Here is a 15,218-nt window from a genome sequence, read left to right on the forward strand (position 1 = left end):
AAAAATAGTTCCCCTAAAGATTTTCTAAAGTAGAGGTTTTTATATACCTCTGTTATATGCTCAGTTTGGATTATATGCTCAATTATTGCATGTCTGCTATGTGCTCAGTTGCATTCTAGGAGGGCGATAGAATAAAATAAATAGGAATCTGACAACTATGGGCCTTATTCACATTAAGAGTATAACCATCTTAAGGATAAAACCAAATTGAGTGAATATGTAAAGATCAATATTCAGAGAAGGAAAACATAAGAAGGGGTGTTGGAGTTATCAACGTAGCCATTAAGTAGAAAGTAAGACGAGCTTACTTGTTGAGGGGTTGCTTGCATAAGTAAAGGCTTAGAGAAACGTTAAATCTGGTATGTTTGATCCAAGCAAAACCAGCCTGGCAATTTGACTTTAGTGTGAAAAGTCCAACTTCCTGAGTGATTGGAGCAGACTCTACAGTAGGAGGAAAGATGGGGCCTGATTAAGAGAAGCATGACCTTGTTTACTCATGGTTTCCTGCCAAATGGACCTTTTTATGAAAGTCCTATCCATCAATAGTTATTGCATTAAATAGGCAAGGGAGAGTCATTGAAAGTTCCTGAATTTGGTAGACATAATACAAATTATGTTTTGGAGAAATTATTGATAGTGCCAATTTGGATGGTTTTGAAATAGTTATTGCAGTTTCCCAGGTGTTAAGCAACAAATCTAAGTGCATGCTCTTCTTCAGCACCATGTTTTACCATCTTCTTTAGTACCCACAAAAGTGCACCAGAATTAAATGTGTTGATTGTCCTGATTTTGCAAGGCATTCTATAGACAACATGCATGTGCCTTCTCATGTAGTATTCACCACAATTTTGGAGGTATTATTATAGTTAGTCTGCAAGACTAAAGTTGTTGTTGTGTGTATTCATGTTTTTCCAAATCTCTAAAGCCTGTATTTATCTTCAGTCTTTTAACATTGCACAGCATTGTAACCTCAGAGCCTGGCATGGTGGCAATTAAGTACCAGGTACTCAGCACTCTTGCTGACTGAGCTTACATTACAGTTGGGCAATTCTTACCTTCTTTTACTCAATGACTTTATTGCCCACAATTTAGCCTCTAAAATATGATAATTTCTATTTCTTCCCTTTCCTCTCCATTCAAGCAAGTCCCAAGAGACCTTCAGTTTAGGGTAACCAAGGGCCTGCAGAGCATGGAAGCAGCTCACATCAGTCAAGAGACAATTAAGAAACTGGCCCCTGATTCATTTCCAGAGCTAACATGTAACCATACTGCTGATTACCCATTTTCATTGTTTATGGCAAAGCCAGGTGGATGAACAGCTCTGCCTGATTTATGAAGTGCTTGCCTTCTATAAATCACAGAGTGGAAACCCAGCATGCTGCTAATCCTAATTGGTTAAGTCTTAAGAAGAGAGTGATTAGAAAGTCTTCAGGAAAGAAGAGACCTCATGCAAATGAGGGAGATTTTCAACTCCTTGGGAGAAATTTTCCCCGGCTCACAATATTTAGTAAAGGTTTGCTGTTCATTTCTACTGCCCCTTTCTGTCTCTTGATCACTAACCCCTGCTGATCATCCATTTTTCAAAAAATGGAAGGGAGGAATGGAAAACAATGGGTAGAGGGCACTAACATAATAGAAAAAGAATGCCGTTTGCTTACTTACACTCTCATTTATTAATTCCAATCTGAATTCACTTTCTAAAACCAGTAAACCATTTATCATGATGGAGAGCTATTCAGTATGAATCTGTTAGAATGGAAACCTTTGGAGCTTTTGAGGCCCAATGGATTTGAATACCGTTCTTTCCTGGGTATAGATGACATGGCATTCTCAGACACTCAGTGATGCCTTTTCAGATTATCCACTTTGAGCCAAAACTACCCTAAAAATCCTAAATATGTAAGGCTGCCCAGATCTTCTGAGATTGGAAATAGGGCTTAGAAATGCAGACTCTGTTGGAAAAGGAGGAAGGAATCCCACCAAATTCCACATCATGTCCTTCACCAGTTTTAAGGTAAGGTTAAGGACTTAGAGGAGTGTTATGCAACATGCTTAAAGAATCAGCAGCTTTTTAAGATTAAAATCAGAGAACTCCCACTCTCCCTTTCAACCAATTGTGTGTGTTCCCTCTTTTGGCTAACTTACCTTTTCATTTCCCCACCTTTCTTTCCTTTTCTCTCTTTCTATGTCTTTCCATTCCTTTCTCTATTCCCACCCTGCTCCCCCTCCCTCCCTTCTTTTCCTTCTGTCCTCTATGCCTTCTGGGAACCCATGACAGGTGCAGCAGCAGCAATAGCACCCCGACTGAGCTGGAGGATGAGCCCCCGTGCATGGAGGAGATCGATTACAATACAGAGAGTGGCCCAGACCCAGACGAGGGCTGCTTCGAGCTGGACCAGCAGATCCAGGAGTGTGCTTTCAACAAGGACAATGGGGAGGAAGAAGAGGAGAACCCAGGGTGGGAATGAAAAGCTCTCCCATTTTCCTGAGGTTCACGGCAAGTTTTGTGTCTCCAACCGTTGGACCAGCAGCCAGAATGCTGCTTTTTCACCATCAGAGACACACAATGTATGTGCCCATGCAAAAATCAGGCACTTGTGAGCATAGCAGTCCTAGTTTCAGATTTATTTCCAGTTCCACTATGCATAGAGGCTGGCTACATCATAATCATAATGTTTTACATACATTGATAGGTGGTCCAGGGACCCTATGAAAGCTGTCATTGTTCCCACTTGAGATTGCTGTGGATTCTCTCAGGACCGTTCTGAACTCTTCTCCAACCCTGTGGGTGACACACAACAGGCAGGAAGTAGAAGTTGGGCTACCTTCTTGGCCTCTCGGCCAGAATTCTAAATGGTTGTTTAAGTTGTTGTATACACTACCTTAAATGTAAATGCATGAGTGTTAGCTCCTATAGTTACCTCCTTCCCACAGGCTCTGAGCTCTCCAGGACAAACCATGAGCCACACTGAAACTCTGAGGGTGCCAGCAGGGTCTCCACTTGCTGAATGATTGGCCATGAAAGGTTGTACAACCAAGTAATTGTGAATAGCATCATTGGTCTTTTTAAATACTGTACATTTTACAGATCCAACTGACAAACTTAGTATGGGAAGAAGTTATACTAGATTGTAAGGAACTGGACACAGGGCTGAATAAAATAGTTGTCACTGATCTTTACATACTTTTAAAATCCTACCCATACCACTAACCATAATGCTGGTAGGCAACAAAAATGTGGTGGGAAATCCCTTCATTTCCCAGGAAGACAGATGAGCTTCGTATCCTGGATCTGGCAGATAGCTGTTGTGAGAACTTAGTCAATGATTAAAGTTCCCCAAACCTCAGTTTTCTTATACTTTCAGGGAAAAAAATCTATGTCTTAAAGTTATTGTGAAGATGATATGAGATAGTACATAAAAGTATGGAGCTTGACACATAGTTCACACACAAAAATGTGGGCTTGTTTTTCTCCATTACACGACAGAGCATTGTATGTAAGCATGCTCACACAGGTAGTGGAGATTACCTCTTTAACTGGAGGGAGTCTGGGAAGGGGGTTCCTTAGGAGCAGAGCCCAGAAGTTTAAAATCACTTAATCAAAGTGAAAATGGAGCAAAATCTTTCAGTATGCAGAAGGAAATGACAGAGAGATTTGAACAATTATGTGCACAGAATCTGTGTTGAAAATGAGAATGGGCATGGAAGGCAGACAAAGATTAGGAAAGATATGTTAGGTCAAGTTTAGGTATGTCCAGTTGCCATATTACTTAATTAAGATTACTTTGGGTACAGGGAGATGGAGAATCCAAAATAGCAGTGGGCCTTATAAGATCAAAGTCTATTTCAGTTTCATCTGGACTTCCAGATGAAGGCAAGCCATAACTGACATCAAGGCTGTGTGGAGTCAGGACCGTGCTTCTGCAATTTTGTTGCACCCCTGGGTGTCACTGCTGTTGGTCTAGGGTGGCTTCTGAAGCGTCATTACATATGCATCTCAGACTGCATTAAGGAGGATACAAAGAATGCTCCCTTTCTTTCAAAAAGCTATGTAGAATGTTTCTTATATCCCACCAACCAGCAAGTGGTCCTAGGACCAGAGGTAGCTTCAAGGAAGGTTGGGAAGTATAGATTTTATTTTATTTAGAATAAAAGTATAAAATTTTAATACCAGTGGAAAAGGGAATAGTTCACACTGGGAAATAACATACCTGCCATAGAGACTGATGGCTGATGCACCTACCACCACCAAGAGAGTTTTGGAAACATTAGAATAATTTCAGTGAAAACTCAGTCTGCTCTTCTAAACTACCAGAAAGCCTCAGAACGCAACTTTGCTATAGTCTAGCCCTAATGTACAGGAAAAATGCATGTATGTGTGTTGTCGTTTTGGGAGTTGATATTATCAACAGACCCTAATTTTCCCAAATATTTTCCAAATTTCCTTGTTATGGTTCAGATATTTCCTATTTATCCTTTGAATGTAGGCATTAAGGTTTCTGTAAAATATACATGAGACTTTATGAAAATAACACAGACACTGAACTCAAATCCCAAGCAGACAGGTTCCCATAACTTCTCCCATATTTAATCTGTCCAGAGTATAGTAATTCTGTTTTTTCATTGCTTTGAGGAATCAAAAATATTGATGAAATATGAGGGTTGTGGGGGAGTAATACTAGCTCATTGTCAGCACCAATTAACACCTCAACTCATATTAGTTGATCAGGTTAACCTCTAGTAATCTAGCATGTTTCTGAGGGAAAGAGGCCAGGACAGGTAAATTTCTACAAGGCCTGTTCATAAAAATTCATAAACATGGGATATTTATTCATCTGATTATCTGTCTATTCTGTGTCATGAACTTTGGAAAGCTCTAACGATGCAAAGAAAATACCCTCAAAATGCTCACTGTTGAGTGGGAGAGATGAACAACAAACATTTGATTTTACTGCAGCACTGCATGCCATTATAGAGTTATACAGAGAATAATATAGAAACACCTAAATGAAAGGGGGTTGGTGGAGATGAAGAAGGTCTACCAAAAAAAGATCATATTGTAGATACTTCTTGAAGGTTATGCAGGGGTTTGCAAGTAAAGGGGGAAGAGAAAATATGCTGGGAAGTAAAAAGAGCTTGTGCAAAGGCACTAATGTAGAGCTTGAGCTTAGAATAAAATCCTAATCATGACTGGTATGTAAGATGCATGCATATGTGGGGAAAGGAGAAGAGTGACAAAAGATGAAACTGAAAGTTAGACACAATCCAATCAGGAACAATGCATTTGGCATGCCTTAATGAAAAGGTTAACTTTATTCTGAATGTGATGAGTGAGACCTAAAGGATTTAGGCAGGCATTACCAAGACTGATGCCCAGGTTTTATGGCTGTTTGGTTGGTTCCCTTGCCATTTTGGTTGTCCAGTATTTGGAAGTGTACCCCTGAGCACAGGATTATCATATTTGAATATCAGCAGGCTGGTGGTGAGGTCAGATATCATGAATTCAGTTTGAGGCCATATTGCATGTTGGAGTCCTTTGAGATGCCCAGGTAGAGAGGACTCCTAGAAGCCAAAGATACATCAGAAAGAGAAGTAGATGAAAGAGAGATGTAATAGTGGTGCTGGGGATCCATGTGACCATCCTAAGCAGTGGAAACCAAGTGCTCATTAGTAGAGACGTTTGCTTGGAAGGAGCCATGCAGTGGGAGAGATAACAGACTTCCTTTCCTTCCCACTAGGACCAAAGGCCATTTTATGTCACACCTCACCAATCTTCAGACAGGAGGCAGTAGGAAGGACTTATTTGTAAATCAACTCCAGATAGTCAGAGGAGCTACCCTTCCAGCCCAGCCAGACATGTCTCTCCCTGCCAAACCACTATGGTGAATTGTTCTGAAAGATGTCTTCCACTGACCTCATAACCAAATGAGATTATTCAAGAATGCCAGAGAGTTGTAGGCTGTAACGGGAAGCAGATGTGGTTCAAAGCATGTAGAGGAGATGAGAGTCTCGAGTGGTGACGCAGGGACCGGGTCTTGTACAAGGTTGCCCTGCACCAGCTGTGGTCTTGTACTCTGCATGGCAGGGTTAGGACCAAAGTCAGGCAGGATTATGGGGAGCTGGTAGTTTCCTGGGTCTGCCTTTTGTGCCTTCTTTTTGCCTTTAGGACAGTCTCAGTGAGGGTAGGGCACAAGGCCTGGTGCACCATGAATGTCCAGACCTCTCAGCAGCAGCCTTCACATACTGGCCCCAATTTCCCTTATGGACTCAGTTTATGCCTTTCTCCAATGCTGTCATCGGCACATGGGGCATATCCTCCTCTTCTGTCATCACAGTTATGTGTATTTCTCTTGAGCCACATAGTAACTTAAATTCCCTCTTTGTTGTTCAAAACTTTTCACTTTTTCCCTGTTCCTCTATTGAGCACCTCCTATGACCTCATTTCCGGATATCCTACTTGTACATCAAGACCCAATGCAAATATCCCCTTTTTTCTGTAAAACTCCTAATCACCCTGAACAAGTTAGACATTCTCTCTGCTGTGCCCTTATTACACTATTTATACATGTGTAAGCAAACGCTTGTTATTTACAATTTTAATTATTGTATGTGCTTTTTTGCATCCTGACCTCCATTCTGCAGTAAATAGCAAGTGATAAGTGAAAAGGTTCTGCTATTATCTTTCTATTATCTCTGTATCTCTCCCAGCATCCAGGCAGGACATGTGTTGTCCCATAAAAAGTGCTTAAAACTGTATTTTCCCCCTAGGCTCAGACACTGGTCATCAACATTTCATATATTTTCCATAACTGCCTACATTTTCCATCTCAAATCAGAGTTTGTGTTACAGAAAAGGAAATCGTTTTCACTAAAAGGGCATCTGGCACAATGCAGTGCAGCCTCACAAACTGAGGGTTGCCATGGAAGACAGATTCCTTAACAAGGAGCAGGGTGGCCTTGTTCTTGCCTGTGACAAGGAGAGAGGAGCAGGCTCTGTGTGTTTCCAGTGGCTGCAGTTCCCATCCAGGTACTCAGAACTGTATGCCCTTTTAGGCGAGAACTGGCTGCATGGACCCCTGTGTATTATGCCAACTCGGCTGCCCCGGGGCGTCTTACAATCTTGTCAGTGAGAATTGGCATCCAAGAACTCCATCTATTGGCTCCAGTTTCTCCTTGGCTTCCAGAAAAGGATTCCAAGCCACAAAAAACATTTCAAAACAATCCAATCGGCAAAATTTCAAGCTTGCATTGAGGGCTGCTGATCCAGTAAGGTCACATGACACCCCTAAGTGGAGGAGTGTTTCCTCACAGGACTCCCATGTCTCAGCCTGGGAAACTGACCCATACAGTGGGGAGCTTTCAAGTACCAAGGGGAGACTCTGCCAAGAGAAAGAGCCTCTATGAAAGTCTGGGGATGAGTCATCCTTGTTTGGTCTCAGGACAGTGAGCAGAACCTTTGGATTCACGATAGAGAGGTGGGTTTGATGTGCCCTGCTGGTACCAATCACCCCAGCTTCCCAAAGTCTACCGTCTTAGAAAAACCCAGTAGGCTGGGTCCTTATCAGGAGAGCTTTTTAAGGGAAAATAATTCATCAGGTCTGGAGCCTGCTGCTGTCTTCCCAACAGATGTCCTCTTTTTGTTTGTATTGCGGTGTGGTTTGATGTGTGTACGGCCAGTTCTTAATAAAATTAAGCATTGTTTAGAAAGAAGGAAGTGGTAAAAGGAAATTTTGAGACAAAAATGGATTGTATTACAGCCTTTTGGTGCCTAGTAATAAAAAAGGATACAATTGTCCATAACTTAAAACCATCATTTACTACACACATTCCAACATAATGTTACTGAAATTGAGCTTGAGTTTCCTAAAATATACACAGACACACGGAATGTAGGTCCAAGGCTTAAAGCAAGAGGATAAATGGGGTGAAGCAATGTTCATCATTAGACACATACTTAGGAGGCAAGGGGTAGGTAGCCAGGTGATGGTACTAAGCTTTAATGCCATTTAGGACACATGATGGAGGCCTTGTGGGTAGAGGGTGAAACTCAGTGCTCAACAGCCTGTGCCATAAACTGCCCTTCAAGCTTTTTATGTTTTGGGCCTGTTCAGGTCTTCTTTGGAAGAAACACATACTTGTGAGAGAATTAACCACATTTGAGCCTTATAGCAAGTAACCAAACAGAACAGAGCACTGGGTAGTTAAAATGGTTGAAGCAATGTGGTATTCTACATGAGAGTATTGCAATGATCTTTTATTCTTGATATGCAGTATGGCAGGGTCACATTTCATTTTTTTACCTGTGAGTATCCCATTATTGCAGCACCATTTGTTGAATTTTTGTTTGTTTGTTTGTTTTTGTTGGTTTCTTTGTTAGCTTGTTTGGGAAGTGCATGGACCGGAAATCAAACCCGGCTTCCCCTCATGATGGGCAACAGTTCTACCACCGAACTACCCTCACATCCCCTCAATAATCTTTTATAGTCTCTAGGGTCTTATGGGATTACAAAGATTTCTTTGTAGCAGACAAGAATTATAACCACCCTCTGCTACAGTAATACTAATTAAGCACAATTCTCTGGAGCAATTCAGTTAAGGTATGTGAGTGTGCTCTTGGTATTTGAGGAACAAGTTATAATATGGCCTGAAATCTGTTCTGTTCTGGCTGAAGATCAGAATGAGGAAGTGAAGAGGCTGCAGACCTGCCATCCAAATGTCCAGGGTACAGAGATGTTCTTGGAGAGAAAAATATTGATCAGAACCCTACTCATACTTTAGTCTAAAATGGAGGTTATGTAAGAAGATAGTTGAGAAGGGAATACCTACTCTGCTCTGATTCTCTGCATATTTGCTCATTTAATTCTCACAGCCTCTCTGAGGGATAGACAGACACTACTATTGTGATTTTAGAAAGGAAGCTCATTTGTACTCAAAGGGACACTTATAGCAAATGATGGATCTGATATCTGTTTGCAGAGCAGTGTGGCTCTGAAAACCATGTTCTTTCCAGTTCCTGGAGGGGGTAAACATCAACCAACTTCCAGGTAACAGCCAATATGTCCCAAATGCTGACTAGATGTGATAGTCTTCTAAGAACACTGCTTGTGTTACTGGGTTTAAGACCCGAGGCGTAGAGAAGTAAGAACTTGCCTAAGAGTATATAGCTAATAGGTAGTAGGACCGTGATTTAACACCTGGCAGTTTGACTTCTGAGTCTGCACCCCAAAGAAAGTGACCATTGAGAGGCCATAAAACAACTTCCCGCCTCTAGGAAGTTGCTGTTGCTGCTGTTTCAATCCCTGAATGACTCACACTGGACATCTCTGCATAATATCCTACTATTCCTCAAACAACAGGTCCAATGCCAGACTCCTTACATCTCCTAACACCCAAATCTTCTCCACCTCCAAATTCCTAAACAAGAACTCATGGAAGAATTTTTAACCTCTCCCTTTAGATATTCTTGAAGAAAGTCCATGTCATCTTGTTGCTCTTTGTGCCTGGTGCCTAGCCCAGAGCTGGGCCAAGTCAGGCTCCCAAATGTTCACTAAACAGATGAATCCACCAGTCTTATCAAGTTGGCCTCTATTTCTGGTCTGAATCTGTCCACTTTCCTAGTTCTTCTCAGGCCATTTCTCACCTGAATGTCTGCAATGGTTTTCTCACCTTCAGTTTTGCCTCCTCTCCAACTCTTTCTTCCCTATGCAGCCAGAATGACATTCAGAATGGAAATGTGTTTCTATCTCTGCTGCTTACAGCCTTTCAGTGGTCACCCATGCGTCTAAGGATAAAATACAAATGGAACATGGCACTTGAGCCTTTTATGACATGACCACCAACCTTCTGGTCTCCTCTGCTGCCCCTGCTGAAGTCATAAAGAATCACTTTCCATTTCCAGAAAGCACCTTACTCTATTGCTCCCTCTGCTTCACCTCTGCACCTAATTCTAGGCTTCCTAAGCTTAAATGTGCCTTCAGGAAATCTTCTGTAATCCAGTGCTGAGTTCCAACAGCATCATGTGGAAAGCTTACCATAGCTTTTGTTGCATGGTATTGCCTGTGGACTTTTCTGTCCCCCACCAGACTCTCAACTCCTAAAGAATAAAGATTTGTTCACTGCTATATCCTGAGGGCCTAGTATGGCTTGCCTAGGAGGGGCTTTTATTAAATATTTTTAAATGATTGAGATCTTAATTTCCATTCCAAAGGTCTCTGGAGAATGATCTCCTACCCGTTGCCTCAGTAACCTATTAAACATGGATGGCAGAGCTGCAGGAAAGTAGGACATGCACATGTCCGGCAGACTCAAAGCAGCAAGGAAACATCCAGGGAAAACCTCCCTCAGCCTCCTTGTCTAAGCGGTGCCTCCTGGTCTGCAATTTTCCAGAAGCAGCTGGCTTTCTTCCTCCAAATGGCCTGTAGAGGTCAGAAAAGGGCCTTGGTTTCCAATCACAGACTGTCCTCTGCCTCCATTAGTATTCGCCCAGAGTGTCTATAATTAAGCAAGCCTAGGCTTTGCACATAAGAACGGAAATGCATTGACTTTAATAAAACAGAGTGTAAAACAACTTTAGATTGACTCCAGCCTTGTTTATTCTTGCACACTTGTAATTCTGGTTCGGTATATTCCCAGTCAAAGAGACCATTGTCCTGGGAACTGAAGCATGTCCCTTCTTCTTTGCTATGCAGCCAGTCCAACGAGGCAACCCGCACCAGCCGCTCCTGGCTCAAAGCAATTTTTTATTTTTTTAATTTCTTAAAGGAAAAAAATCACAAATAGAAGATCGTGAGGGTACAATGAGAGGAGCTCATACTGAGGCTCTTCTTCATTCTTCTTATTTTTTTTTAATGAGTGTAAGTACATTTGGAATCCAGGAAAAGATATGAACACTAAAAATGAAGCAGACACTTGAGTAGCCACCCATCCTGAAATTTTGGAAATGATTTTATTTCTTAAGTCACTCCCTTAAGTGTACAGGAAAGCACATTGGACTAGAAATGAAGTCTGTGGTTTGGGGTCCAGCTCTTTCACTTTAGCAGTGACTTTGGGGATGACACAACTTCTGTACTCTCAGTTTCTCCATCTGAGTGTAAAGGGCTGGTCCACAGGAAATCTAAGGTTGTTGGATTTCTAATATTCGTTGATGCCTTGCTGAAGGGGACCCACAGAGAATGCTACCAGGCAGGCGGGTGAAGAGGCAGCGTGAGGCAGCTCACACTGGTCCTGTGTCACTGGAGGGATGTGGGGGCCAGGCCTGCACAATGATCTTTTCAGAGCTGAAAGCGATGCCGTTGATGCCCTGCCAGTGCCTAGCAGAGTAAACGCTTCTGAAATCGGGGCTAAAAATAAATAATTAAACAAAGTCACAACATAAACAGGAAGATTTGAAAGTGGAGGAAAAAATTGAGTCAGCAAAATTGGGGGCTGGGAAGGTAGGGGATAATCTAATTAGATTTCACCTGTCGTTACTGTCCTGAGAGGTGACTCAACTCTAGGGCTGAAAATGCTCTTGGAAATGGGAGTTGAATGCAGCCCTGGGAGAGGCTACGGAGGATGGAACGGAGGTGCGACTGCTTTCTCAGGCTCATTTCCTCCAGAACTCTTTGTGGGTTGTTCAGAGAGAGGACTCTTTCACAGTCCCCCCCTGTCACTAGATCTCTGCTTGGGCAGAGGCCAGCCACCCCATGGACCTTGTCTCGCAGCATTTGGAGCTCAGCTTCCTCTGTTTCTTTGCCCACATTCAGAATTTCAATCAAATTGACTCTCAGGTCTGGTAATTTGGGGCAAGATGTGGTTGAAAGGGTTTGGAAGGGAAAGGGAACTAATATTTACCAAACAAGCTCTATGTTCCAGTCCCCGTCCTAGGCACCAGTGCTGTTTGAAACTAGACAGAGACCATCACTTACCAAGCACAACGCAAGGAAACACGTAAGGGTCACCTTTACCATTCCTGTTTGGCCTCTTCTGGTTCTCCTAATGGCTAAGGGTAGAGATGCAAAGTGAGTGGACCGTTGTTGAGCAGGATATTTAATGAGTTTGGAGAAAGCATTGATGGGGAAAGAGAGCTGATCTGCTTTGTATTAGATAGTGACAGAGATTTAGAGGTTGTGCCCTGACAGCAAAGGAGAGAGAAGACCATGGAGGGAGAGGATTTGGCAAAACTGATGAAGGAAAGAGTCCAAGGAGAAGATGGGCATTTGAAAATCCTTGACTGTAAAATGTGAAAAAAAAAAAGTGATGTCTAGTGGAAAGATTTTAAGTTGTTTCTCTTCCTGGCCTGTGGGGTATAATACTTTCCCAACCCTTAAGTCTGTGCCTGCAAATCTTCAGTAAAAGTCTACTACCCCAAATAGCCAGTGCTAGTGATAGTTTGAGTAAATGGAAGATGAGCTTGTTTACTTTAGATTTTAAAACTTTGACATTAAGTACTCTAGGGCATTCCTACACTATATATATAAGCCATTTTATTTGGGTTCTTTTTTTAAATTTTTATTAATCAAACCAATTAACATACAACACGAACATTCTTAATGTATGAACATTCCATTCTTGGTGTGCTTTATTTGGGTTCTTGATGAATATGATGATAATGATAAAAATAATAACAATCATATCCAACGTTAATGGGAACTTACCATGTACAGGTCCTTATGCTGAGTGTTTATCATTAATGAAATTCCCATGAGATGATTTAATATTATTATCCCCATTTCATTGATGAGGAAACAAAGACTTAGGGAGATTCAGAAGGCTATAAAAAATAAATGGCTAGCAGAGAAGCCACCCCAGTATCTGGCCTGTGTGTGCTCTTCACATTTTCTCCACTGTGTAACATCTCCTAGAAAGACATGATCTTAAGTGCAAGTGGAGGTCTCCTTCTATGTTTTTTCTTAAGGCAAAAATACCTTCCTGCTTTCTTCCTCAAATTTGATTAGAAATGGATCTATAACTTTTGCCATCCTATTTTCAAAGTAAATCAAGAACCATTCTTCCCCCGTGCACCTGTTCATCTTAATTTTGCCCAGCCTACCTTCCGTATTCTAGATGGAAATGCTTTCTGACCTTTTGGAGGAGTCTCTCAATGCGTGGATCAGTGGTGGTAGATGGTGATGTGTATGTGAAACACAGGTTTTTTAAAGCAAATGTTTAGTTCAGCTTTTAAAATATAAATACAATGGTTTTCAAACAAAGGTTAATCAGCATCATGGAGGAATATGGCCCCAACACAATCAGGTTTGGGTTGGGCAAGGAAGAATTTTCAAGATCCCTGCTGTGGGTCAGGAAATTATTTATTCTTAGGTCTCTTTTTAAAGCACCCTTGAGTCTTGTGAACAGTAAAAGGTGTTCCCAGGGGCTATATTTTTGTCAGAGCACTATTTTGCTGCCACCCTGGAATAAGAATGCTTGGGATTTATTGGGGCCTTACATGTGGAAATCAGTGATTACCATACCAGCATAACCTCGTTTCAAGTGATACCCAATTTACTTTATAAAGCCAAGATCCCTGATCTACAAATCCTAAACCATGACTGCCTCTCAACTTTGCGCAACTTCTACTTAAAAATGGGGAGCCAGCCACTTCAACAAGATGACTCAGCAAAGAGTAACAGGAGACACAGACCTTGCTCTCTGACCTTGTCCCCAACTCTTTTGGGAATGGATTTTCCATGTGATGTGGCATAAATCAGTAATATCCAAAAAAGACAGCTTACCTAAGCCAGTTTTACTTTCTTTTGAATGTTTTTGTTTGCCCTTCATTGGAGATGGTTAAAAAATGGCAGGAAAAAAACATGAATTAAAAACGGTGAATTAAAAAGGACCCAGAAAGGGCAAAGGCAGAAAATGTTCAAATCTCAGGGAACCCTCAATGATCAGCTATCCACCTTCGGTTTCCACACATACACACTCTACCCTGCCCCCCAAGGTAAAACTTACATATGGATAGCGCCTTCAAGAACAAGAATTTGGTGCCCATTGCAGAGAGTAAATTTTGGGGGGGAAAGAATAAGATTGTAAATAGAGGTGAACAAAGTAAACTTTATAATATGTGTCATAATACCTTATGCCAGATTATATGGCGTAAGGTGTTGCAGAGATGCCTCTGTCTTAGGAAGCCCCCTTGCTTTCCAGAATCCCCGTGGGATCAGAGTGGGACAAGAGAGAAGCATGCTAGGAATAGCCTCACCATCCTTGATATGGGCCACAAGAAAAAGCAGAACCTCTTGACTTAGAAACTCACAGTTCTATAGCTCAGAAATCCAGGGGAACTCCACTGTGTTCTTTGCTCAATGTCTCTCAAGACTGAAATGAAGACAGGGCTCTTACTTGGAAGCTCAGAGAATCTGCAATGATACTCCTTGGAGCTGTTGGCCAAATTCACTTCTTTGTGTTTGTAGAACTTAGATCTCCATTTCCTTACTGGCTGTCAGCTGAGCCCTTATATCCATGCCTAGAGTGTCCCCACATTGCTTGGCATGTGGTATCTTCAAAGCAAGGAATGGTGTATTGAAACGCCCTCAGGCACTGTATCTCTGACTTTTTCTTCTGCTACCAGTTGGAGAAAATGTTCCAATTTTAAAAGGCTCCTGTAACTAGATTGGTCCCTCCTGGATATTCTCCCCTTTTTATAATATTATATAACCACAGAAATGAAATCTCATGATATTCACAGGTTGCACCCATGATCAAAGGGTTGGAGGGAATTTTACAATGGTGAGGTTCATTGGGGGTCATTTTCATTATTCTTTCTGTCATAAACCGTAATAGTAGCGATAATTAGATATCACTTTCTGTGTACCAGGCACAGTCTAAGCACTTCATATATATTTACTCATTTAATCCTCACAACAAACTATTAGGTGAGTACTATAATTATTCCCAATTACATTTGAGGAACTTGAGGCACAGAATGTTGATATAACATCTCCAAATAGGTTGCAGCTGAGCTGAAATTTGAACTCAGGATGTCTGCCTGTAGATTTGTGCCAGATTTCTTAACCATGACTCTGTGGATCTGTCTACAGCTGTGCTCTCCTAGGCATGTTGCTTCCTTCCTTCTGTCCAAGCTGGGGGTGAACAAGGTACCTGAAGTTGTCTAGTGGGACAGGAGAGAGGCAGTGGAAGGTGACAAAGAAGACATATGCATGGTGACACCTCAAAGCTTGCATGTGGCATGTCTACCTCTGCTGGCCTCTCCATATTGCAGGCAAAGCCTTAGC

At 41.8% G+C, this 15,218-nt stretch overlaps 1 protein-coding gene across 4 annotated transcripts in view; it reads left to right on the forward strand.

Moving 5' to 3' along the window:
- AGBL1 (AGBL carboxypeptidase 1) overlaps positions 1-6,465 on the forward strand; it is an 872,209-nt gene extending 865,744 nt beyond the window's left edge. For all 4 annotated transcript variants that reach the window (XM_077124136.1, XM_077124138.1, XM_077124137.1 and 1 more), the window contains one exon: positions 2,279-6,465. In XM_077124136.1, coding sequence (XP_076980251.1) covers positions 2,279-2,468 — 190 coding nt within the window. In that variant the 3' untranslated portion in view covers positions 2,469-6,465. The remainder of the gene's footprint in view (positions 1-2,278) is intronic.
- The last annotated feature ends 8,753 nt before the right edge of the window (positions 6,466-15,218 follow it).

This window comes from Tamandua tetradactyla, chromosome 12 (genome assembly GCF_023851605.1).
Source record: "Tamandua tetradactyla isolate mTamTet1 chromosome 12, mTamTet1.pri, whole genome shotgun sequence".
NCBI lineage: Eukaryota > Metazoa > Chordata > Mammalia > Pilosa > Myrmecophagidae > Tamandua > Tamandua tetradactyla.